Source organism: Schistocerca nitens, chromosome 6 (genome assembly GCF_023898315.1).
Source record: "Schistocerca nitens isolate TAMUIC-IGC-003100 chromosome 6, iqSchNite1.1, whole genome shotgun sequence".
Taxonomy (NCBI): domain Eukaryota; kingdom Metazoa; phylum Arthropoda; class Insecta; order Orthoptera; family Acrididae; genus Schistocerca; species Schistocerca nitens.
The window spans coordinates 686,895,553-686,923,318 of record NC_064619.1 but is presented as its reverse complement, the minus strand read 5'-3'; the positions used below and the strand labels follow the sequence as shown (position 1 = coordinate 686,923,318).

Here is a 27,766-nt window from a genome sequence, read left to right as displayed (position 1 = left end):
GAAGTGTGTGGTGTGATTAGATTTTTGCTGGCAAAAGGAACTTCAGCTGCAGAAATCCATCATGAGTTATGCCTAGTGTGTGGACCTCAAATAATGAGTGACAATGAGTTCAAAAATAGTGTGGAGAATTTCATTGTTGAAAATTTCAAAATGGCTGCACAGATGTTCATGATGAACAGCAGGGTGGCAAATCCAGTATTCAGACTGATGGCATTGTTGATCAAGTGAATGAAAAAGTTCAAAATGATTGGCTGTTGACAGTAGGTAGTCTGCCCAATGAATTCCAAAAGTTGTTCAAACCTCAATTTACACAATTGTCTCCGAACGGCTTGGATATCACAACTGTGTGTGAGGTAGGCTCCAAAATTGTCCACTGATGAGCACAAAGAGCAAAGAATGCTTAGTGTGTGATAGATTTTGGAGCACTATAGACAAAATGGAGATTATTTGTTTGCGCACATGTTGTTACGGGTGAAGAGACATGGATATTGTACATCAATGCCAAACTGGAACATCAGTCAATGCAGTGGCATCATTCAAGTGTATCCAAACCAAAAAAGTTTAAGCAATATCTGTTCTCCAATCGAAAAATGATGGCTACCATATTCTGGTATGAAACGGGTGTTCTTTTGATTTATTTCATGAACTGTGGATCAACAATTACAGCTGATGAATACTGTGAAACACTAACCAAACTCAGACACACAATCCAAAATTGGCAGCATGAGAAACTGTCATCTGGCATAATCTTCCTTCACGACTATGTGCACCAGCACACTGCTGCTAAAACCAAGGAGAAGATTCAAGATTTTCACTGGGAAATTTTGAGCATCTTCCATACAGTCCTGACCTTCCACCAAGTGACTGTTTCCTCATCTTGCATTTGAAAAAGTGGTTAGGTGGACATCCATTTCAAAATGACGATGAACTCAAAACTGGCGTTACCAGCTGGTTCATTTCCCAGACTTCTATGCAGAAGCTGGTGCAACATCACACACTAAGTGTACAGATGTGAATGCCGATTACACTGGGGAACAGCCATTTTGTTGTCCTAGATCTGTGACTTGTTCTTAACTAATTTTTGGTCTCTGAATTCAAAACTGTTAGCAGTTTTTCTCTATCACGTCAAGTTCTTAAACAACAGAATACTCTCTCTTTACCCTAAAAGTAATTAAAACTGGGCATACGAAGGAAAATAAAGTGGGTACTAACCAAATGTAGTAGAATATTAGAATATTTTATTCATTCAAAGGTTATTATAATATTGAAAGTTACATTGTGTTTATACAAATAATAAAAACAAAGATATTAGGGTACAAATTTTCGCTTATAACTTTTCCTACAATGTTCCATCTGGGGACATTCTCATTTGATGCTCCAACAGTAGTCAGCTATCGTACTAACATCCCATCTACCTTGCTTCCGTGACGTTCAAATCTTGGTGGAATCGCTCACCCTGTTCATCGCTAACAGCACCAAGATTTTCTGGAAAGTTTGCAAGATGGCTATGTAAGAAATGCAGTTTGATACTCATGTTATGATCAAGCTTTTTAAAGCTCCCTAAGAGTTGTTGAACAATTTCGACGTAATTCTGGGCTCATGTATTTCCTAGAAAGTCCTTCACAATACTTTTGAATGCCGGTCATTGTTTCTATGAAACGTTCATCTTTAATTAGTTGCCGAATCTGTGGTCCATCAAAGACACCAGTGTTCATCTTCTCATATGACGAGCTAGGAAATGCCGAAATGATACATTTAAAACAGTTCACTTCAGTTGACAGAGCTCTAACAAATGAGACCTAATTTTATTTGCAAAGGCAGAAATATAATGTTTTTTCCTGTCAACAAGTGGATGATTTACAATGTTTGGATCACCAGGTTTCAGGTCAGATTTTGGTGGCCACTTTGACTGCACCCAATGCTTCTCATGAGCTCTGCTGTCCCACATACACAGAAAACACGGATACTTGGTATATCCGTGTTGCTGGCCAAGAAGGAAAGAAACCATTTTAAGGTCAACAAAGATGATCCATTGGTGCAATTTGTATTGCAACACATCAATGACCTTCTTTATGTCTTTGTATTTCTCATGCAAGAAAACTGAATGGCCTATTGGGACTGAACCGTATAAATTTACATTGTGGAGGAGAACACACTTCAAGCTACGTTTTGAGCTATCTATAAACAATCGCCATTCGGTTGGGTTATAGTCTGAAATTCCCAATTCCTTCATTAAACCAGGTATGTTGTGGCAATACACAAATCCATCAGCACTCCGAAAGAACTGCAGAAATGCAGTTTCTCTCGATCGGAAGTAGGTGATTTTAGCTCCTTTTTCTAACAAGTTTTTTTCTTGCAGTCTTGATGTTAGAAGTTCTGATGCTTTTTTGGATAGTTCTAAATCCCGTATCAAATCATTTAACTCATGCTGATTAAATCCTTTACGAACAGAATCATTGTCACCTTTAAAATCTTTGTTGCTGCAGTCACTTCAATCTTCGCCCGACGCATCTCGCCAAATCATTGGTATACCAAATGGAAGTTTATCGCGTGTTCCTTTTGTCCACATTCTCAAACCCTCCACACACTGCTTGCAGACTTTGTGAGGGGCCCATGATTTATCTTGATTGCCAATTTTTACTTTAAAATAAGCAGAATAGGCTTCCCTGACAAAATTACTGATGTCTGTCCATTGACTGGGAACGGTAAAACTGCCACATATATTACAAAATGAATCGGGTCTGTTCAAGCACTTACAACGTGAACTTCCAGCAGCAGATGTAAAGAAACTTGGTCATTTATATATAAATAAGAACTAAATACTGCTAATTGTATGTAAATACAAATTCTTGCACTACACATCAGAAACTGGCTTCACTATATCAGAGCAACTAGTACACCTGTTTACTACAGTGTCTCATGCGTAACTGACCACTGTCGAGACAGTATGAATCTAAACCTGTCACACGGCGTCACTATCCCCTCCAGTCGTCACTGGTTTAAAGTTCACCGACAGAGTGCAGCACTGCTTTCTGTAACAAACATGTTACCTGTCAGAAGTGACATCGCATGTGCAACAACTGTAGAAACAAAACTTGACGTGATAGGAAAAAAACTAATTACAGTTTTGGAATCAGCGTGTCTATTTACCTCTAAAACAGCCTAAGAATCAAAGTCAACAGAAATTAAGTTACAAATTGTTCCCCAGTGTTATGTGAAAAAATAAAGTAGATATGTAGTAAAATATTACTGTCAATAAAAACCTTTTCTGATAAGCTTACTTTCTTTTCTATGATGAAATAGACCATAGTTTTGGAATATATCTCATAATTTGTTTATTCTTGTATAAGACATTGTACTAGCAACAATGCAGCCCCTCTGTGATTGCTGTTCTCTTACAAGATGAGGTAGCTGATGTTCATGAAGAGCTGGAAATCACCCTGACTACATCAGATGATTAGAAGCTGCTGCAAATGTGCGTGTTGGGAGGGCTCCGAAGAGTCATGTACCAGAGATACCAAAGGTATCTCAGTTACTGTCACCTTCTGTGGATCATGTCTCCTCTATAACAAGTACTGCATCTGTCACTACTCATCCACTTGAGTGTGAATGGTATGTCAGTGGTTGGGCTAGGTGCCTTGTACAGGGGAGACAGGGTCCTGTGAGAACTGAGGGTGTTCGACGCACCTCCTTAAACAACTGAAACTAGAACTGAACCATTAGGGACTCACTCCACCTGTTAGGAAACCTACTGTCCACTGTACCAAGAGGAGACAGACATAAAAGGCAGCTGAAACATATGGCAAATAATGGTGTCCCTTAGAGAAATGACAGCAAGGGGTGGGAAGGAACCATAATGACTCAGTGGGTATTCTCATTGGCCTTATTCAGCATGTTAAAGAGAATATTCTGGCAGCCTTTGAGGGAACAGGTTGCAACCAACTGCAGATTGTGGTGTAGACTAGAACAAATGGTGCCTGTTGTCTGGGTTTCGTGCACATCGGAACAAATAATGCCTGTCATCTGGGCTCAGAGGCCATACTTGAATCATGCCAGCTACTGGAAGATAAGGTTGAGAAGATCAGCCTTGCTCACAGAGAATCAGTGAAACTCACAGTTTGCAAGATTGTCCTCAAACTGATTTTGGGCCCCTGGTTCTAAGTCAAGTGGAAGGACTGAACCAGGGACTTCAAAGGTTCTGTGAAAAACTAGACCCTGACTCCCTGGACATGTGCCATAAGCTTGAGGAGGCTCGTTAACCATTCTTCCTGTGTGACGTGGCTTGCGCACATGGTACAGCAGTGAGCAACTAGCTGGCTCACAGTGACATATGGTGGGGAAAGGAGGGATGAGGGTAAGGTAGGGGAAAGGGGGGGGGGGAACTAGATTACTTCACAACAAGTCTTAATTCTGTGAGCAAGAATGTGCTGTTATATGGAGATGCATTGCTACATGATGGATGTTTAATGCGTTTTGTGGCAAATTTATTTTCTAAGCATGTGTTAATGAGAAATGACAATGAACTGAAACGTCTCCTTTAATATTTTGATGAAGTGAAGATATGGGGTGGCTAAGTACAAGACATGATATTTGTTGCGGTTGATGCTGTCTTATGATGAATGATGTCTTAGGGCAAAAGTTAAATTAACAAACTTACTTTTCATTAAAATTTTATTTAAATGTTAAAATTATGTTGGTGTGTTTGACCTTTCCTTTGAAGTTCTCAACCTGGCCATCATAAACTTTTCATCAATTATTTAAAAAAAAAAAGTACTCTCCACTTCAAGCGCATCACTGTAAGTACGTATGTTCGCATCCAAGGCTGTGTCAAATGTAACTAATGCTCATTCCTCTGAAGGCAGAAAGGAACAGGCAAGGGAAATCCACAGGAGATGCTAATGAAGCAAAGATACCAACAAGCTGGTGAGGTGTCAGCAGGGAGACAGTGACACAGGGAGGCGAAGCTTTATCAGTGTGACCTCTGAAGGCATGACGGTGCCAGAGGGCTGGGTGGCATCAGCAGGGTGCTGGCAGCACTGGCAACCATGGCTCAACCAATGCATCCATCAGGGAAACGATAGTGCCAACGGCAGATGTAGGGTTGGTGGGGTGCCGACGGCACTGGGAGAAAGGGCTTGACTAGTGCAGCTGCGGGTGTGACAGACCGCAAATTCAATGGGACAGTGGTCACCGGTAAAAGTGTGAAAGCAGCAGAAAAAGGGAAAAGGGGCACAATCTTAGACCAAAGAAAATGCTGGGCAGTGCTGTGGACACTGAGAGGAAGAATGGCCAGAAGGCCCAAAACAAATGGAAGCTTTTATGTGAGCATGCTTTGCATCTGGAGGGTGGACAGTGGGGCCATCCAGCAGAAATGCTATAAGCTACAAAACTGTGTGTGAGCATCACAAAGGAGGACTACTAGTGTGTCTTGGGATATGGGAACAGTGGCCCAGAAATTGTAATGTGCTTAGAAACACGTGAATAGCAAAAGACCGGCAGGAAGTCCTCAAGAAACATAAACAAAGACATTGTGGAAGATGGCCATATGTAGGTGCATATGAAGGTTCTACATTGCAGGAATGGAATGCCAAAGGTGTAATGAATGTATAGGGTCATGAAAAGGATCTACAGCACAGGAAATGAAATGTGGAAGAGGATGATGAAATACTAAGGGAATTGAAGGAAACAACATGTTGTACAGGTCTCCCAGAGGAGAAGCAAAACAAAGCCCTCTGTCACCCTCATTTTGAAGACCGACTGTGGCTGCAGCTTATTGGTGAAGGCATAAAGTGGTGATGGCAGCACCAGCTCACCAATACAAGCTCAGTGTCCAGGCAAGACATGGGAGCAGCTGGTTTAAATTGGAGAATGCAGACTCTACCGTTGTCGCAAACTTATATATCCTTAGTGGCGTGCACACAACTGGTGCTGGAGGGGTGATTGCCAGGTACCATTTAATTACACTTTTATTTGCAAAAGACATAATAGTAAAGTCCAAAATATTGCACAGTCTGAATAACACAAGAAAAAATCATCCTGATCTGAAATTAGTTGAACAATCATATCCCATAGTGGAATTAGTTGTGGCGGTCACTACTGAAGAAAAGTGCACTGAGAAGGCTAGCATCGGAAGAGCCAAAGGCTCGAAGGAAGATGCCTGGCGGATGGATGAGGCTGATGTGGAGTGTCATTCACCCCAGCAGCTGCTGGTGTGACGTAGTGGTGTGGTGTAGTGTAGATGTGGTCCCTGGCCAAGACTCACTAAAAACTCCAATTTTGGGGCCACTCTGCAGCCTGCATAAAACCCGGAGCGTGAGTGTATGCTGTTTCTAGTGATCAAGTCACATCTTACGTAGGCTGCAGGTGAAAGGACATAATATGGTGCTAGGCATGTCACTACTTGCAGACACAACATAGTCCCTGTGGCTGCTGCACCTCTGTCGCTGATGCGAGCATTACTTGTGGGTGAGACTGGTGCCTCTGGTGGCACCTGCTAGAGGTTAATATGTCAACATGCATATTATTGCTTGTCAGCAATAATGTTTCCAAAACGTTTCGATTATGTGTGATGCTTAGTGGATGACTGTCTCCGGAGGAACACCTTAGCAAACTATCAGGGGCTTGTGCCACAAGCAGAAGTGACCAGCAAATATAAGATCCTTGACATCCATTTGTTGTGGAATCTTAAACCATATTCTGAGCTCAAACCTAATGAGGCATTTCGAACCTCACATTACATCGTACAAGCCATGGATCAAAGTAGTCAGGTAAATGCAGGATTTCTTGATTTCTTAAAAGCATTTCATACAATAGCACATCTACACTAATCAAAAATATGATCATTCAGGGTATGAATGAAATTTGAGATTGTAGAAATAAGTTCAGGCCTGCCCCAGGGAAGTATGTTGGGACACTTGTTGTTAATCTTGTATGTTAATGACCAAGCAGACAAATAGTAACTGTAAACTTTTCATAGATGAAAATCTGTAGTGAAATGCTCACTTAGAAAAAGCTGGCCAAGTATTCAGTCAGATCTTGATAAGATTTCAAAGTGGTGCAAAGGTTGATAACTTTGCTTTAAATGTTCAGGAATGTACAATTGTGCATTTTACAAAATGAAAAAAATGTAGATCCTATGGCTACAGTAACCATGAATCACAGTTGTAATTGGTCAGCTCATACAAATACTGGTTGTATCAAACAGTGGAAAATCCTGAATGGAATAATGACAGTATTAGAAAAGGATAGTTGCTACTCACCTTATAGCAGAGATCCTGAGTCGGAGATAGGCACAACAAAAAGACTGTCAGCAAGTAAGATTTCAGCCGAAAAGGTCCTCAAATAAGCTTTCAGTTTTCACACAAATGCAACTCAGACAGACATGCCCACAATCTCTGGCTGCTGAGGCTAGACCAGGCCAGCCAGAGACTGTGGTCTTGTGTGTGGTGTGAGTTGCATCTGCATGAGTGTATGTGTGCGTTTGCGTATGTTGCCTGTTTTTGATGTAGGCCTGTTTGGCCAAAAGTTAACTTGCTGACAGTCTTTTTGTTATACATATCTGCAACTCAGCCTCTCTGCTAGGTGAGTCACAAGTATTGTTTTCATAATATTGTCAAAATATTAGTTGTAACTCTTTGTAGAGATATGAAATGGAATGACTGCTTAGGATTAGTTGTAGATAAAGCAGGTGGCACACTTTGGTTCATTGTTAGGATACAAGGGAACTGCAGCAGTCTACAAAATAAATTGCTTACAAATTACTCATTCAATCCATCCTAGAATATTGCTCAAGTGTGTGGGACCCATACCAAATAGGATGAATTGGGGATATCGAATATACACAGAGAAGTCAGCATGAATGGTCACAGGTTTCTTTGACCCATGAGAGAGTGTCACAGAATTACTGAAGGAACTGAACTAGTAGACACATGAAGATAGACAAACTATCATGAGAAACCCTGCTTGAGAAGTATCAGGAATCAGCTTTAAATGATAAACCTAGGAATACACTACAGCCCACCGCATCTTGCACCCATGGGGACAGTGAGGTCAAGATTAGCTTAATTGCTGTGTGCTCAGAGGCATTTAAAAGGCAATTCTTCCCCTGCTCCATACATGAATGGAATGAGAAGACTTTCTAATAATTTGCACAGTGGGAAGTGCCCTGTGCTATACATTTTACAGTGGTTTGCTGAGTATGGATGTAGATGTAGAAGATAAAAACCAGTGTGAGTTGGCTTTCTGTAAATGGCATACTCCAATATAACGTCATGCCTCCTCTTGACCAACACATCAAGGAAAGGAAGACAGTAATCCATGTGAGACAAATATTTAGGTAGATAAAATTGAGATGTTGTAAAAAGCTGTTGCCAATTCTCAGTGCCATGAAGCCAAATAACAAAATTATCATCTACATATCCAAAACAGCATGCAGGTTTCAATGTTTTCCATGTGTCTGGTAATAGAACAGGTCATTAAATAAAAGGTAAGTGGATGTCAGTATGTGTTGAAACTGGTTAGTTAAATGAAAATTGCTGCTTGACACCTGAAGCTGTTTGTTTAAAAATTATTCTGCGCAAGTGAGATTGTTTACTACACATGTTTTCACCACTTCTGCTACTGTGTATTGTCATGACAAAAATTATTAAATCTTAAATCAGTGTTCTGAGTGATTATGAGATTGTCTTGTTTCCAGAAAGCAAAAGAACTTCAACAGCAGTTAGACGAAGAGAGGAAGAGGGTGGAGAAGGAGAGACAGCTTCAAGAATGGAAAAGAAAGAAGGAAAGACAGGTACTGCTAAGCCACAGCCAAAGACAAGTTTGTGAGTTTTCTCAAAACTATAAATGTGTTTCCTTTTTAGATCACAAAATTACTGATAATTTAAGTTGGTCTTAATAGAATTTCACTACATTCCTAACACGGGAAGAAATGCTGAAGATATGTTTAAGAAATATGTTGAAATGTATCAAGAAGGTTCATATTTTTTGTTCCATGTTCTAACCACTAGATAAGTTAAATTTCTGCTGTAGTTTTTTATGTCTGCTTTGAGTTTTATAAACTAACTCCCCCCCCCCCCCCCTCTCTCTCTCTCTCTCTCTCTCTCTCTCTCTCTCTCTCTCTCTCTCTCTCTCTCTCTCATTTCAGGCTCAACAAAAAGCAAAAATTGAGCAACAGAAAGAAGAAAGATTGGAAAAACAGAGAGAAGCCGTTCTTGAACGGCAGTTACGGGAGTTGTTTGAAATAGAACAACGGGCAGCAGTAGCTAACAAGATGCTCAAAGCTTTCAGGTGAGGTGACACCTATAATTAGTGGTTAATGGTCTACAATTTCCCTTCAGATGGAGAACAAATCATCATTGTGCAATAGGATCTATAAACAGTAAAATATTTCACATATTGATTTCAAGTCTACATTGACAATATCCTGAAGTCTCGTAATTTTTTTTTCATTGTTGTCAACAACTAATGAAATTTCAAGAGATGCCTTATCTGTCTGATATGTTTCATAACTGATGTTAGTTTGTACTATGGTAGTAAAAAGTTGATTTGGGATGTCGTATTCCACTTAGTGCTGTAGAAGTTATTTATTCCTTTGAAAGGGTCAAACAAGCTGCAGACCCATATTACAAGTGATTGCAGAATAAATACTTCTGCAACCATAAGCTAAGTACAACGTCCTTTAAGCTGTTCCCACCAGCACCTGCATGAACCTTAACATGTTAGTGTTTTCTGTCATTTGATGTGGCGGTAGTGTTTGAATAACATTTCTTGTGAACTAAAGCAGACAAGATGAATCATGAATGTATTAAATTACAACTTTGCAACTATTTTTATGATTACAATTTACTTTCTTCTGCTCTCTTTGGATCTAGGCCACGTTTGTCTACAGTAAATGCAGTAGAAACTCCTCTTACTAATATTATTGATGATTTTGAGAACAGTTCCTGTATTTGTGTCTTACTATTAGATCTGAGCAAAGCATTTGATACTGTGTCAAAGATTTGCATGTGTCTAGGTTTCACATTTCTCGGCAATAGAGATCACAAACAAAACAAATTGTTGGTACTAAATAATGGAAACTCCAGGTTGGGTATCAAAAGAGATAGATTGCTACTCATCATAAAGATGACATGTTAAGTTGCACGACGAAAAGACACTTGTACATTATCTTACAGCCAAAGCCTTCACCAAAAAAGGACACACACACACACACACACACACACACACACACACACACACACACACACACATTCATCCACACAAGCAAGCACACTTTTTATGCACTCACGACCGCCACCTCTATGTAAAATGGAAGCTGCATGCTGGAGGGGGAGGGGAAAGGGAAAGGATAGCAGGTTGAAGGTGGGAGGAGAGCAGATCCTCCCTTCTATCACCAGCTTTTCTGATGGCGCATTTATCCTTAGAACACATTCTCCGCTTCCAAAATTTTACCTATGGTAACATACTGTCCCCACACCCTGCACCCAACAATTTCCAACCCCTCTGCCATGTCACCTCTTCCCTATTCTCATCTTCCACCTTCTTTGTGTGCCACCCTCTTCTGATGCACCCACCTGTCTTTCCCCTTCCCTTCTCCTCTCCTGTTTTACTCCTCATTTTCCCACTCCACCCTTCCCTGCCCCACAGCCTCCCAACGCTGTGCCTGTTGGCAGTTTAATCCTGGCATGCTCCACAAGGCAGCATTCAGTACTCTCCTTTATCCCCACACATACCCTGCAATCCTGTCGTCTTCCTCACCCCGTCCACATTGCTGCTTCCGTTGTACATGATAGTTGCATTCTGGTCCAAGCTCCTGGAGATTGTGGTCATGTGTGCACGAGATGTGCTTGCTTGTATGAATGAATGTGTTTGTGTTTCCTTTTCTGATGAAGGCTTTGGTGAAAAGTTAATGTGTAAATGTACTTTCATTTTGCGTGTTTCGACTTAATGTGGCTTCCTTGTATTATAAATTTTCAGTATTATTTAATTATTTTTGGCTCACTAAAGACACAATAAAATTTATATTTTGCACAAATTGTCAACGTGCTAATAGATGCAAATAGTTTTGTAGATTTTTTTCACTCATATTACCACATAAACATGACTTGTTTAGTTTCATAATAAAAAAAAAAATCCTTTCAGTCACATATGCCGATCAAAACATTGATATCATATTTGCAGTTATGGAGACATGAGATCTCTTACCAAGGAAGCCTTTGTAGAACTCCTGGACATTTTTATCATAAAATAATTTGTCTTTTAAATGAGAATTACATTGCAGATCAATCAATTCCATCAGCACATGCATGTATGTACTTTCAGCTGAAATGGCAAATAGTCTTGAAAACAGCTGAAAAACTGATGGGGGACTGGCAGTGTCCTGAAAACGTTTAGAAAACTGTTCCTGTAATTTTTTCATTGACACACTGAATTCTTCAAAATTAACACCATTGAGCTTGGGGAAATGGACGGTGTTTTTCGTCAGACATTGTCCCTTCCACAATGTGCTTTTCTCTTTAAATGTGTCCATGTTCCCCATCAAATCACAAATAAGTCACTTCTCACCTTGCAGTGTCTTATTGAAGGCAGTGCACAGTCAAGTCTACTTAAAATACAAGGTCAGCAATCCATTGTGGATCTTCTAACTTTGGTTTCTGCTTCAGAAATTCAACAATAGCAGGTCTTAAATCGAAAAACCATCCAGGGCATGCCCCTTCATGTTAATATGTAATGTGTCTACATTGTTCATTCGGTTACATTGAAAACTGTTGAAACTGATGGTGTAATAATACATGCAACTTAAGATAATTTATGGTTTCCATCACCAACTTCATCACGTGCTCCATATCTGCAAATCTAGCACAAAATGTTCCTTGACAATGAACAATGAAAACCCATACAAATCATCTGTTGATCATTGTAATTTTCTGTTCTTTTGTAGGCAAATAAATCTTCAAATAATTTGTACTTGGTGTTACAATGCTAATCCATAGCAAATTTGCAGTAATCAATGATTTTTTGACTTCATCATAGATATTGCAATTTCTCACCCTTCTCTTCAAAACAGAACTGTGATTCTCATTCATTTTTAAACACTAGTGACAGTAGATCACTAGACTGCCTCCTTTTATGCAAGCTGCCATTTGACTTTAGAACTTCCTTTATACTATGAGCAAATAGCAAAGGATAAACATTGTTTATCCTATGATTTTGCCAAACGGAAGAAAGTCATGCTGACCGAAAAATGCTGCACCAAATACTGAAAGAAACAGTGCCATGCTGTATCAGTTCTGAGAAGGACTGAGTGAATCTGAGACTCACTGAATAGTGCAGAATCAGGCTGAGCCCCAGGCCATGCGCTTGCAGCAGGTTATGAATGCATGGAGTTTTGCATGCTGTGGCTGACACTGGCATAGATCATACTTGACTATAGTTCAATTCTTTTATCTTGGCGGTTCGCGCATGCCCGCCCAGATGTGGGTGATTGCTGTGTTGCCAGTTGTACACGCCAAGAGAACCAGCGCCATAGTATAGTTCGCAAACTTACGTTTAGGGGGGAGCGCCAGTTTATGAAGTAAAGCCACCACGGCCTTTCGCTGCTACAGAGACGTGCTCCCCGCATTCCGCAATGTGCGCGATTTTGTCATCATTGCACTGCTCGCCTGTGCAGACACATGGTGTTTCGACTGCTTAAACACACTTTATCATTCGATTTCACAAAAACTATTTGGCCCAAAAATTTGATTTTTACACATCTTCTTGACTGATACCTTCCCCCCATAAATGACTTAATTTTGTTTCGAAGTTCAACGCAGTTATTGTGCAGCATTAGATGTAGTAAACCATTACACGAAATTTTGAAGAGTTTGCAGAGGTAAAAGTCCATAGCGTATACTTTCCGTAAGGTCGATTTTAGTTGCCACTAGAAAGTTCAAAAAATTACATTCAAACGAATAAAATTCATGAAGCAAGACACTTTGATATAGTTTTTAAAATAAAGAAAATATTTAATACCGATCAAGGTTTGAACTCAGAACCTTTCGCTCAGCAGCCATACACTTTAACCATTACGCTAACGCAGCTCGTCGTCCAATACTTTTCGCGGAGGACTTTAATACAGCACGCAAAATACCGACAAACACTGTTGGTATGATTATGAATTACTCACGTTTCGTCGAAGTACAATAGGAAATAAACAATTACCACTGTTCTTTATTGCGAAAAAGCGGTTAGTGAAAATGATACACACACCTTTCCTTGCTATCGCCTGAATTAGAAGGCTTATTGCTTGTTTGGTTTAATTAATTAATAGAATATGGAGCAATTGGTATAAAGAATGCTTTTTCCAAACTTTCTATAAAAGAAAGTCTGCTATCAAGACATTGCTTTTGTTCAATTACTTTATTTATGACTGAACGTTTCTAAAACTGAAGACACTCGTCCGTGCTCTGCACTGCAGTCGAGCTCTGGCAACATTGTCCTCTGTTCATTGGCTGACTGTGTTTTGTGACGTCAAATGCGCAGAACGAACCTAAACTCGACCGCCGTCATATATGACGCGCACTTTAACAGAACTCAGGTGTTCGTGGGAAATAATTGAATGAAATGCCCTACCAGTTGTTAGAGGTGTGCCACAAGGTTCACAGTTTGAACATTTCCTTTCTCTGGTGTATATGAATGACTTGTCTACTTCCTTGCTTCACAAGGCCATAATATATGCTGTTGATACTATCCTGATCATCATAGATAACAACTTGGAGAAGGTGGGAAAAAAAACCTTGAAAAGTCTGCCATATGGCTCAACAATAACAACCTTACCCTAAACAGTAGCATTGCAGGAACTATGTATTTCTTCCTGCACAAGGTAAATGAGAAAGTAAATAAGTCTGTATTAGACTTCTTGGTATCCACTGACTTGGAACACCCACACTGAACAATTATGAACTAAACTATTCTCAGTAGGTATTTCTTTTCTCTCTCTCTCTTTGTTAATCGAATTAAAAGCAGTAGTTAGCGAACAAATGAACAGATACTATTACCTTATCATTATGCCTTCTTTCAGTCTCGTCTGCAATATGCAATAATACAGTGGTGTAACACTCCTGGTGCTCAGTGTCCATGTGGCAGAAGAAAGCTATAAGAGCAATTACAGGAATTACGTTCTGAGAATCATTCCAAAAGCACTGTAAATATCTAGACATCATACTGTATGTTCTCGTTATGTTAAACCATGTCATCTTCCCACACACACACACACACACACACACACACACACACACACACACACACACACACACACAAATACAGCACTATTAATTCAGATTAGTTTTAAACACACAGAAATGAATGTACAGTGGAACCTGGCTATAACATCATTCAAAGGACCTTGAAAATTTTGTTTTTATAAATGAGTGCTGTGGTATCCGAGATTTGTATTTTCAGTCTATTGTGGTGGCAAATGGAAAAGAACAAATTTATTGAGCATTGTTTTATTTTACGTACAGTATTCACTCTTAAGCTTACATGAATACAGTGTATACAGCAGTATGTCAAGTACTCACCAAACTTCTTTACCTAGGAGTGAAGTAATCAGTTATTTTACTCTGCTGTCTACTTATCCAACACACAGTTTCTAAATTACATTCTATGTTGATTATTTATTTTGAAATTTCACTGCTCTGTCCACTAGTGTCATAGAACATGTTCACAATTTAATGGCTTCTACAGCATCAGTCAGAGCAGGGATAGGCACTTTATTTCTTTCTTCTTCCTCTTCTTCTTCATCTCCCTCGCTCACTTTGTGGTCACTGTGGCCCTGATTCTTCACTTCATTTGCAGTTTTGTCTTCAGTTTGCACTTCAGTTGTAGCAAGATCTTCATTTATTGTTGCATACATTTCATAGTTGCACTGATTGAGAATATCACAGTTGATTTCTGGCAGCAATGTAGATTCCAGCAGATCATCAGTGCCACCAAATGTTTCTTCAGTTGTGGTAGCATTTATTTTGCAAGTTGTGATTCCCACATGACGGAAACAGTTCTTGAGTGTGACCTGGCTCCAAGCTTTGGTAATGCATCTGATTGCATCCATCAGTGTAGTAGAATAACCCTGGTTTTTCTCAGTGCATCATTTTCAGTAATATAAGCTTACGATAGTGGCATTTCAGACTTGTAATTGCTCTGTGGTCCGTGGGCTACCATAAGTTTATCGTATTTTCAGGAAGAAATACAATCTTGGTATTCTCCAGACCAGAGTGTGCAGGATGATCTGGACAGTTCTCAAAAAGAACCAATGTCTTCCTTTTATGGCTTCTAAGCTCCCGATCCCAACATCTTATTTCAGCAAATTCCCTGTTTTTTAATTTCTTGCTAACTGCTTTCAGCATAAGGGCACATCACGTGTACTGTTGACAAGTTCTGTGATCGTCACCACTATTGTAGTATGAAAGTGCTAGGGTAACAATGAGGTGAGGAGTCTATACTACACCTGTTGCTGATTGTAAGGGTACAAAATCTCTCTTACAGTATTGTTTTTATATCCATGTTGTGTAGTTTCATATAAATGAACTAGCAGAACAAGTTGAGAATTAGTGTTTCTTGTTAAGGAGATAATTATCTTTATTTCAGTTTTAGAATTGTTTCATTTCCATAGTCTGCAGTTTTTGTATTCTTGTCCGAGGTATTCCTTTCAAACTACGTACAGGACCAACAGTAGTCTGGCTGCCCATGACGTCATCAGAGGTAGCAGCAAAGAGACCGCACGCTGTGCTCAGCTCCCAAAGAATACCAAAGATCGGAACATAGAACTGACAAGAATGTCAACAGAAAATTCAAGTTTTTCTGATGCAAGAACAAGATTAGTCAGTCCTGCTTGTGTATATTCATCTATGTTTATGAAGAAATAATAAACTGTCTGGTACCGCGCACCGCGGAATTTGAATCCCCTCCAGACTTCATAGACGTCGAAGACCCCTAGAGGTCTCTGCATCATCGTGCCGTAAGCTGTGGCGGTGCATGCGTATTGGCCTGAATGTAGTGTGAGGGCGCCACAATGGAACACTTGGTTCCAGCAGCCAATAGTGGTGCCCCCGATAGAGTATTTAAGAGCCGGGCCTCTCGCTCTGCCAGCGAGTCTAATCGTTGCGTGAGTCTCGACACATCACCTCAACAAGACAGCATGTTTATCGTACTTTGATCTTGTTAATCATGGACGTCTTGGATTCGTTTGGTTGTCTCTGTCATTCCGTTGCGTGTTGTCGTCATAAGGTCTTTCTCCATCGTCCGTCGTTGTTTCATGTCCGTCCTTTCCGTTCGTTTGTTTGTGCACGGGCCGCTGTCCATTTGGTCCCGCCACACTTTCTCGGCCACCCAGCAACCGTTCCAGTCATGGTCACGACAGGTTACAACAAACTGTTATTCTGTATTTGAGGAATGTTGCTACTTCTTTAGTAGAGTAGTGTGACACGAAACAAAAAAGGGTTTTGTCAAGAGTCAGTCAGTGTTTGCTGTTTGCTCCACTGATACAGGATAGTTGAAGATACAAGATAGTTGAAGACCCTCACATGATGGAAGGGCAAAGAGAAGAATATGCTATGTTCCCATATTACACAAATTCCTTCTACATACAGTAATTCTTGGAAAATCTTGCTGCTAATTCAGGCAGAAAATGATGTTACATATGAGGTATATGCATATATATTTGTCATATTAAGCAAGGATGAGGAATATGGCCATACCGCAGAAATCACGATGTTATAGCCAAGATGTCATCATAAACAATGTCGGTATAAGAAGGTTTGACTGTATATAACAAGCTACCGCCATCAGTGAGAGTCTTACCTAGTGATGTTTTTGAGAAGCACCTTCATAAATTGTTAATTGATAAGCGTGTTTACAATGTTAAGGTTTTTGAATGTGCATAGTGAATTTTAACTTCACATTCCCTTGTATTGTTCAAATCTGTCATTAACCATAAAAAATTAAATTAATGACGAAATAAAACTTTGTTACTTGGTATTTCTCAAACTGTTATAGTGTAAGCAAAAAACTTCAGAGTTGTATGCTGTAGATTGTGTATATACTTTTGGTTTACGGGAGACCACTCATTGAAAAGAAGAACCATTAAGTCATTGATAGGCACACACAAACAGAAAGAAAACTTGCTAGCTTTTGGAGCAATTCTTTTCAAGCTAGAGTAAAACACACACACACACACACACACGCACACGCACACACGCATGTGTGCCTATGGCTCTACCACATGGTATTGGCGGGACGAACATTACCAGTGCTGTATTTTGGCAGGTGGACTAGGTTGTGATGGGGCCTGTGTCAGGTTGCTTGGATAGAGGGAGAAACAAGCGGGAGGCAGGAAGAGGGTTTAGGGGTAGATGACTAGTGGCTCAGAAGGAGTCAACTGATTTTTCAGCTAGAAATACAGGAGGGGTGGGAAGTCGGGAGGGTGGCAGGTATGTGGATTAGGCATGTGATAGCACGCTTACCAGAGATGGTGGGGAACAGTGGGGATCGAATTGGAAGGGGTTGACAAGATGGCACAAGGGGAGACTGTTGCATGCAGGATGTGAGGACAGTGGGTTTCCGGAGGTTGAGATTGGGACAATTACGAGAGCAAGGATGCGTTGCAAGGATAACTCCCATCTCCAGTGATGAGAACACTCTTGCCCAGTGTGCTGAAGGTCTCACAAAGGCCTTCACAGTGTTATGGTCTGAGTCGGCGGGCTGCTATGTACTGAGGAGCCAAATGTTATGCCCTCGTTGCTAATGATAAATGGATGGAATGTGGCCAAAGTGATATGTTGCAGCAGGAATCTGTACAGGCAAGGAGAAGATTAGTTGATGTAAGTGCACTTTAAATAAATACATATTACTTAATTTGTGTGAGAGAACTGCTACACAGTTGACAACTTGTGGCAGGCATGGTTAGATATAAACAAAGGCATGAGAAGTTCACTGAGTGTTTGCCAGTAGAGCTAATTATTAACAACTTGGTGCAATGTTTGGCACCAACAAGCAACATGGAAGAAATCTTGACTAAAAGACTGGTGCACAGGTTCTTATAACACTCTCCTGGTGGTCTTCATTGGTCAGCGATCTGAAGGCTCTTCATTGGTGGCAATATTCAAAATGCTGCCCGCGGTGCCCACAGGAATATTCAAGGCAGTGGCTCCAGCAGTTCTGATAAATTATGATACTTGACATAGAAAGGCACTACACCCCAAACCTTACCCACAAACAGATTTCCTGTGCCAGATCCTCATACAGCTCAAATCATTCAACCACTCCAAAGAATCAGCTGCAAATAAGCACCCCCCTCATCATCCTGTATCACTATGGACTGGAACCGTTGCACCATATTCTTCATCAGGGCTTTGGTTATGACTCATTACATCCTGAAATGAGGGACATCTTGCTCAAGATCCTTCCCACCCCACCTAAATGGTGTTCCATTCCCCACAACTTGGATGTAATATCCTAGTCCATCCCTGTGCCACTCCCATTCCCAACACCAAAGCAGACCAAGGTGCAAGACCTGCCCAGTCCAACTACCCTTCACTTCCTACTTCAGTCCTATCACAGACTTGTCCTACCACAGAAAAGCTTTTTATATGACTACTACCAAGCATCCATCCACCAGGATGAATGACCACCATCAAACTGTTGCCAGGAACAAAGTTGACCACATGGTGGCACAACATGCAGCTGAGCTTAACATACTCAATTTCAGTGGCTGCTTCACAACCTGGGCCATCTGGATCCTTCTTCTGCCACTAGCTTCTCTGACCTACGCAAATGGGAGCTGTCCTTGCAACACATCCTTCGCTCCTGTAATCTTAATGATCTCAATCTCCGGTAACCCACTGTCCACACACCCTCCACCCAAGAGTTTCCCTTCCTTCATCCTGTCACCTCTTCCCAATTCACATTTCTGTGTGCCTATCGATGACTCAATGTTTATTCTTTTCCGTTAGTGGTCTCCTGTAATCTAAAAGTATTTACATTCTACCAGAACTTTCCTACAACATAGAGTGTGTATAGTTAAACGTACTTATCAGTTCCAAGTGCAATTCGACCATGACTCATGTAAATTGAAACATTAAATATGATGTAAAACACTTAGATATAAAGCAAAATTCTAGTTATAAGATAGAGAAATATTAAATGTGATGCAAAATTGAAGAATAGTAAAATTTTCATTGTGGGTTTCAGCATATGTTGGCCAATGACAAAATAAATAAATAAGTAAACAAATAAATAGTCAGTAGTATGTCGCATCTTTACCTACATGCAGAAAATTTTCTGATTTTTCTTGCCAGGTTATGTTGCTGCATCCACTGCATCATTGTTCAAACATACAGAATGAGTTGTGGCTGCCTATGCATAGTGGCATTCTGTAAAGTAAACATTAATAAAGATCTTGTTTCTCAGGCTTTACAGTCTTCACACTCCTTACTATTAAAATTGCTACTCCAGGAAGAATAGCAACTAACAAAATTTTACTTATTGTACATATACAATAGAGGGTGTGGCAAAAATCATTTAACCGCAAATGCAGCGCAGTGTTTTGCAAGTTTAATGGTTTATACAAAGTAATTTCGCCTACTGAAATAGTTCAAAGTGTCCTCCAACATTACATAGCCAACTGACACATCATTTAAACTCAGATTTACATATCTTGTACCATAACTCCCCATTATTCCAAAAATGTTTTCAAATTCACTTTCAGTCACATTTCTTAAATGCTATAGATTTAATGGTTTTGTAGCAAAAATATTGTCTTTCAGTATCCTCCTCACTGAAAAACCACACTGTATGAGGTCTAATGATCTTGGAGCTCAATTGATTTCATGCCACTTTCCTGTCCATTCTGAAAAATTTCATCCAAAAATGGACAGATGTGTAATCTGTAGTGTGGTAGAGCACTGTCTTGCTGCCAAATGAGATTGTTTCATACAGCTTTGTGGAGAGGGTCATCGTCTAATTCAATACCAACTTCCCTCAACTTTTCAGGATACCTTTGTGCAGTCACTGTCTTACCAAAAAAGTAAGGGCCTTTGCTGCATCTACTAGCACAAATTGTAACTTCAGGAACGTTTAACTACTCCTCAGTAACAAATCATGGATTTTCAGATCAACACAAGCAACTGTGTTTGTTACCTCTTTCATTTAACCTAAAATTTGATTCATCGGACCATAGGATTGCTTCGATCAGGATCTTCCTCATTCTGAGTGTGTAGGTAATATTAGCTTATAAGGCTTCAAAGGTAATGTTCTTAATATTCTCCATAAATTTATGTCAAAAAATTGTATTTCCTTAAAAACACTTCAAGTAGATTGTTTTGTGTGGCAGAATGAATGCCTGTGCAGTGAGCTGTAGAGTTTCTTCAGTAGTTACTAATTTTGGGCAGCTACTGCACATTTCTGTCCATGGTCAAATTTTAGCTAAGCTGTTAAGTAGTATCTCCTACACTGAATTTTGCTTAAAGAGTGATGTCAGAATTGGTATGTAATCAGTAGTGACAATCTGAACCTTGCCTTTCGTGGGCAAGTGCTCTACTTCATGTGTCACAGGGCAGTCTACTTTGCTCTTGGCCACAGTTTGGCCAATAGTCAGAATCCAGTTTCATCACACATAAGACACTTTCCAGAGTGAATTTTCACTCTGCAGCAGAGTGTGTGCTATTTGATACTTCCTGGCAGCTTAAAACTGTGTGCTGTACCAGGACTCAAATGTGGGACCTTTGCCATTCCTGGACAAGTGCTCTACTGACTGAGCTATCCAAGCATGACTCATGAACCTCCCTCCCCCTCCTCACAGCTTTATTTCTACCAGTACCACAACTCCTACCTGACTCAGAGGGCACTGAGTCTCTAAGGATAGCAAGAAAGATTCTGACAGACTCCCTGGTGGCGATGTATATTACTGTGCCTCAGTAGGTATGTTTCCCTGTCATGTATAGATGATACTGATGTTGAAAATTCCTGGCAGAATGAAACAGAACTGGACAAAGGAGTGCTAGTTCTCCAAGGTACACAGGAGAACTGTGGTGTATGGAAGATGGGAGGTGAGATACAGGGGTAGTATAGGTGAGAGGGCAGGTTGTGAGTCACATTTTGACAGCTCAGTCCTTAGAGCGCTTACCTGCCAAAGGCAAAGGTTCCAAAAGTCCCTGTCCACAACACAGTTTTAATCTGCCAAGAAGTTTCATGACACTTTGTTTATCCATGTTTTAAATGTTTATAAATTTAATTCACGAAGTGTGTAAAGTATGTCAGTAAACGGGAACAGTAATGCTGCATGTTTGTCCATCACGTCCCCCACACTTTTCACTGTCATATCACTACAGCAAAGCTGTAATTATGTGCGTGAGAGAGTCTGTGCTCTAAATGATTGGAAAGCATAAAGCCAAAGAATTTATTGAGGTGACGCAGTGTGGGGAAAAGTTGCATGCTGTAGAAAAGATTTCAAGGCTTTGGATTACTATAGAAAGTTCACATATTGTTCACATTCAGTATGATCTGCAACTCAGTAAGTCCAGTGTGAGAACTAGTGTTGTGAAAATATGGAATCGCTATGATAAACAACTCGATGTTCAACCATCCTTAGTGTAACATGACTTTCTAAATTTTACTTGCAGGCTGGAATGGTTGAGGAATTTATGGGGTACAGGGTGGGGAGGGATTGGTGCAAAGCTGTGGAAGATGAATTCAGCATTAGTTAGTTTGATATAATATGTCGGAACAACTACTGAGATCTTACGATCCTTTATTTTTCGTTTCTTATTGCATGTTTTAGCAGTGCAGCCATTAAATATATCTACTGTAATTAAGACATTTGTAATACTGGAGTACTATTTCTATAAATTGTAACTGCTGATGCTGTTGCAAATAATAAGTTCCTTACTGACTGAATGTAACCCCAGAAACATATTTACTGCAGGCAGCAGGACCAAGAATACGTGTTGCGTCGCTTGAGTTGGAAACAGCGAGAGAGAGACCGCAAAGAAGATTGTATTGAGAGGCAGGAGAGGCTGAAGCGCCAGGTATCAGTGAGTGCAGAACGTGACCCACAACGTCTGCTGACACTGACAGAGGGCTGGCGCAATCGACTTGCCTGCAAGGACCTCGACCGCCCTCCAAAAAGTGCGCCACCTTTACACCTCCGTAACATGCCACATTTGTGAGTACCTTATAACTTACTATTTAGCTTAACTGAAATGTAATGATAATTTAGTGCTAGTCTTATAGAATATCTTTTATTTAATTGCTAATCCAAACCTTTCACTCAGCACATCAAAAGAAAATATACTGTATTTTCAGTGTTGAAGCTTACAGTTAGACTAATAACAATTTACAGAAAGGAATCTAGAACACTGTAACCATGATGCATCATGCTACACAAATTTTAATCTCTTCCAACTTTTATATGATCATAAAATACTATTGTAATTTATTTGTTGTAAGAAGTGACTTATTAAAGTTTTAGTTGTGCTTACATTTTAGCTTTTAGGAAACTATTATCTAGCACGTAACTTTTCATTTGTGGCATATTTAATAATTATATGAGTCACTCTATTTTGGCTTGAAGCTTCACTTCAGTGTATACAGTTCATAATTTATAAAAGCTTCATGCTTTAAGGCCACTAATGTCAAATGTCTCAGAAGAATATATTGGGGGGGAGGGGATTAGGATATTCCATCTCTTCATTGTCTTAGTCATTAGAGATGGAGCACAAGCTCAAATTGGGGAAGAAGGCGTTTTAGATATTCACAGTATCCTTTTCAGTGGAACCATCCCAGGCTATACCTTTGAACCGCCATCCTCCCAAATGTGAGTCCAGTGTCTTACCACTGACCCATCTCACTCAGACATAGGCAAAGCTTAAAGAGCAAATTATGTTAATCCTTGCCACTGCATAGGATGGCTATTATTGGTCACTTCTGTGTTCATGATATAGTGTTTTAAAATTGCTGAAACATGGAATGGAACAATCATATCATCTGTTTGCTTAATACATTACAAGCAGAAGCTTGTGAAGCAAGGTCGAGATCAACATATATTGTTTCAGCAAACTACTTCTCTCACTGACAGATTACACTATCACATGACATTTCATTTATTGAGTGCTAACTAAACTACTTCTCTCACTGACAGATTACACTATCACATGACATTTCATTTATTGAGTGCTAACTAACAAAAAATGCAGTACTGTGTGTGGGCAATGGAATAGGAAGTTGGAAAAAAGTGTAGCTCAGTTTACGTGTGACTTACATTCTTCTTCAGGAACACTCACTTGCCTCCTTCCCCCCCCCCCTTTCCCCCTGTCACCCCCCCCCACACACACACACACACTTAACCATGGGAGGGGGGGGGACACTTTGCTGGGAAATTATGCCTAAAACTGTTAAATATCAGTAATGAGTGACTGTACTTATATAATCATTTAAAAGAACAATGCCTCTGTTGTAAGAACAATGTTTGTTTAAAAACTGCATGTCATAATGCAAGAGACAAACAGTAATTGGATAGATAAAAAATCTACTCACCAAGCAGCAGCTGAATGCACACATAAAAGATAGTAATTAGGCAAGCTTATGGAGCCAGTGGCTCCTTCTTCAGCCAGTAGGATTGAAGGGGAATGAAGATGGGTGGAGGAAAAAAACTGGAGAGGTCTAAGGAGAGGGGTAGATTTTGGGAAAGTCACCCTGAGCCATGGGTCAGGGGAGACTTATTGGTCGGGATGAGAAGGAAAGACTGATTTTTGGGGACTGCACCAGATGAGATTTGAAAACCTGAGAGCTTAGAGGTGGAAGATAGGGTAATGTTGTAATGCTAGTTCCCACCTGCAGAGATCTGAGAAACTGGTGTCTGGAGGAAGAATGCAGTTGCATGTGTAGTTAAACAGGCACCGAGGTCACAATTGTCATGTTGTAGAGGATGCTCTGTGAAGCATCTGCACTAGCAGAATAGAAATGAGGAAAACACAAGTCCGAAACAATTTATTGAACTCATCAAAATGAAACAATAATACGATCTCCAAAAGAACAGCAGACTTGATCCCAACTGCGGATCATCACAAATACAAAATAACAAATAATAATAGTAAATACCCAACTGTTCAAGGGGAGAGATCACATTCAAACAATTCTACAACGTCAAGAGCTTCGTTGAATATACCAAGTCCGTCCGTAAGAGATCGGCCAGCTAGAAGAGGCGTTTGGCCATGGATGCTGGGGTGCCAGCCTCCGGTATACTTCCAAGCAGTGTGTCGAACTGCCCTTTGCCGACAGTGTGCCGCCTTATAAAGTCTTTTTGGTGGGTGTATCTGCCAGAACTATTTGTGATCACATGCCTGGCATAGCAAAGTAGTTCCTGGCCTAGCTGCAACCTCTGGTGAAGCTGTTCTGCAGGCTCCACGAACGGGTAGCGGTCCCTGGCAGCCGTTGGTGGAGACATGGTGTTGTGTTGTGTTGTGGCCGCCGGTAAATATTTGTGTTGACAACACATATGACATAGGTTTTCCTGGTGAATATATGCCCCGTGATGCAGGCATACAGTGTTGATTGGATCTAAAGTGGGATGTCGATGCAGTACGTGCTATGGTGTCTGAAGTGGACAGCCAAAGCACTCTGCAACAGGATATTGCATGTTGCCAGTATACACCCTCTGCCTATGCCCATTCATCGTAACTGATAATTTGGTTGCAGTCACGCCAAAGTAAAAGGCGAACAGTGTTTACATTATAGCTGGTATATGACGCGTGTTGTTTCTCAGGTGACTGGCTCTCTCTTTGATAGTATAAGTTTTGACAGTTACAGGGCTGCTATAGGTGGTGGTAGGAGTGTGCATGGGGCAAGTCTTGCAGCAGGGACGGTCACAGGGGTAGGAGCCATAGGGTAGGGAGATGGGTTCAGAAGGAGCATAAGGTCTGACAAGAATATTTCAGAGATTGGGAGGGCAACTATTTTTCACTGGCCCCCCCCTCCCTCTTCATTGTTATAAGATATAAACAGTGTATGAGTTACTGGGTTTGTAACCTTTTCTGATAGCTAACAGCTGCTTCCAAATGTGGTTCAAAGATAATCAGGCCAATGTTTCTTATCCCTGCAGACGGTATCACTCTTCTCATTTTGAATTTCCCCAAACCTCTGTGATTGGGAAAAATGCATTTGGACAGAGTGCAGGAGTGGACGAGGGGGGGGGGGGTATACAATCTCAAGATGAAAAGTTCTTGGCCTAGGACAGACCAGGCATGGATTTTTAAGATACTTATTTTCCTGTCTTGTGCTAATATTTTCATCACTATGTTTCTACCGCACTCATTATCCTTTAACCTATTTTGCATATTATAATCTTTGTTTGTTCCTTTTGCTCCTTCCAGTGCCAAGTTAACTAATTTTGAACACTGTAGCAGATGTACCACTAACCTATCCATTTCTGGTAAGGATGTCCCATTCATTTTTCCCCATTTATTCTTTGGAGTACTTCATTTTGTGCTCTGCCTGTCCACATAGTTTTTTACATTCTTCTGCAGCATCACTTTTCATATGCTTGCAGTTTCTTCTTTGCTGGGTTTCTGATGGTCCATGTTTCCCTGCGATAAAATGGTCTGCTCCAGATTTAAGAAGTTTCTCACTCAGCTCCAAGACAATGATACCGTTAGAGCTCTTTAAATAAACAAAGTTTTTTTGACCGGTGCTTTCTTCCTAGACAGGAAGTATTGTATCATGCTGAATTTTGGTGTCAGTCAAGTCGTTATTGTCCTCCCTACTACTCTTCATTGCCTTCATGTTTGCTTTGCACTAAGTGTGGCATCCACTGCTCTTACTTGATTTCATAAGGCTTTCTTGGCTCAGGCCAGAAGGACACTCTTTCCTGCAAATTTAAGAATTGGAAACTTTGCCCCATGCACTTTATTAAATTTTTCTTCAGTTCCTTCATTGCTTCTTTGACTTACAGGCTGAACAAAAGTTGCAACCCTGCTGCAAACCCTTCTTACCACAAACTTATCTTTTTCAACTTCCCACTTAGGTTTTGTAGAGTATTCATCTCTCTCTGTAGTTTAGCCCAAATCTTCCAAGGATTGTGAAAATCTAATTCCATCTTACATTGTGAAAATGTTTCTCTAGGTCCAAGGTCATTGCACTTATGTTGCTTCATGTTTTGCAGTGACAAAAACCAAGTGTCAGTTTGGAAAGAATGACTGTTTAAAAGCTTCTGTTTGTTCTGTAATTATTCTAATCTTTTCTTCGTGTTCCCTACTGCAAAGATACATAGAGGGCTGGAGAGTATTTGTAAATTCCTCATTTAATACCAGTTCAAGAAACTTTGTAAATATTCTTTCATTGGATATTTGGTGTCTATCTTTGAGTATCTGCCATTTCAGGTTTTTCGGATTCGTCATGATGCTCACTTGTGAGTCAAACGGATTCTGACCATTCATGTTGCCCTTTTTTGAACACGTCAATACATAAAGTTACTCCTACTTGAAATAAGTCCCACAGACTTGAACATTATTCTAAAATGAAATGTGCAAATGTTTGTTGCAATCTATAATATACATCCTGTTTGTCTCTTCTGTATTGTCTGTCTGCATCTTTTCCTACATTTTCCTGCCTGCTTTGCCCTTGCCAACCAATGTGGTCACAGATCACTTTTATGTGTGTGTGTGTGTGTGTGTGTTTGTTTGTTTGTTTGTTTGTTTTATTTTACTCTAGCTCATCAGAGGGAACAATCTGGATGCTAGCAATTTTCCTTGATTTTAATTGTTCCTATCGACAGGTCAGTGCTTGTGCTTTTCTCATCACATACAATAACAGCATATCTGCATCCCAAACAGATTACATAAACTGCAACAGCTCCTTGCATAAGAGCTCCAGGGACTGTACGGAGAGTCCAAGTGAGCCATTAAACCATGCAACACTGACTCTTGATAGTATGCTTAAAATACCACTTTGGAACACAGAACACAAAAAGAAAAGCACACAAATAAAATGGTTTAATCTTCAAAGCCCACAAGGAATACCAAAGGCATCTAAGACTACAGAGTACATGGAAATGAATGACGTTTGTGTGAAATACACTAACCCTGTCTGGGATGATTTCCACAGCTACATAATAGCTACAGCTAAGGAAGTATTCTGTCCAAAGGTACTGACTGACTGTTGTGTAATCTTCAGCCAACAGGCATCATTGAATACGGATATGGAGGGGCATGTTGTCAGCATACTGCACTCCCAGCTGTTGTCAGTTTTCATGACTGGACTCGCTGCTTCTCGATAAAATAGCTCCCCAGTAGGCCTCATACGTGCTGAGTGCATCCCACTTGCCAACAGTGCACAGCAGACAAGGATTGTCACCCATCCAAGGGCTAGCCAACCTCAACAGTGCTTAGCTTCGGTGATCTGACAGGAACCAATGTTACCATTGTAGCAAGACTGTTGGCATTAAGGAAGTACTAGATGTTACCAGAGGCGGACAAAGACCCAAGCTGGTAAAACAGCAACAGTAAAAAACTATGTGCAACAGAGAAAAAATATTCCAAATTCAGGATCTGATTGCTTTGCTCACATACATGCCAGAAAAGAGGCTAAGAGGCAGGTGATTGTCTCAAAGGCAACAGCAGACTCAAAACAGCTGCTAAGCATTATGAAATTTTCAACACTGTACTATCATTCTCCATATGAACTTATTTTTGTTCATGTGCTGTTTTAACTTTGTGAGTGTATACTCTGAACTGATCAA

General features: G+C 40.3%; 1 protein-coding gene across 1 annotated transcript in view; it reads left to right on the top strand.

Moving 5' to 3' along the window:
* The window catches only part of LOC126262495 (coiled-coil domain-containing protein 112-like), a 117,096-nt gene that overhangs the window by 87,629 nt on the left and 1,701 nt on the right, over nt 1-27,766 (top strand). Inside the window, exons 8-10 of the mRNA XM_049959161.1 lie at nt 8,696-8,791; nt 9,146-9,288; nt 21,959-22,198. Coding sequence (XP_049815118.1) covers nt 8,696-8,791; nt 9,146-9,288; nt 21,959-22,198 — 479 coding nt within the window. The remainder of the gene's footprint in view (nt 1-8,695; nt 8,792-9,145; nt 9,289-21,958; nt 22,199-27,766) is intronic.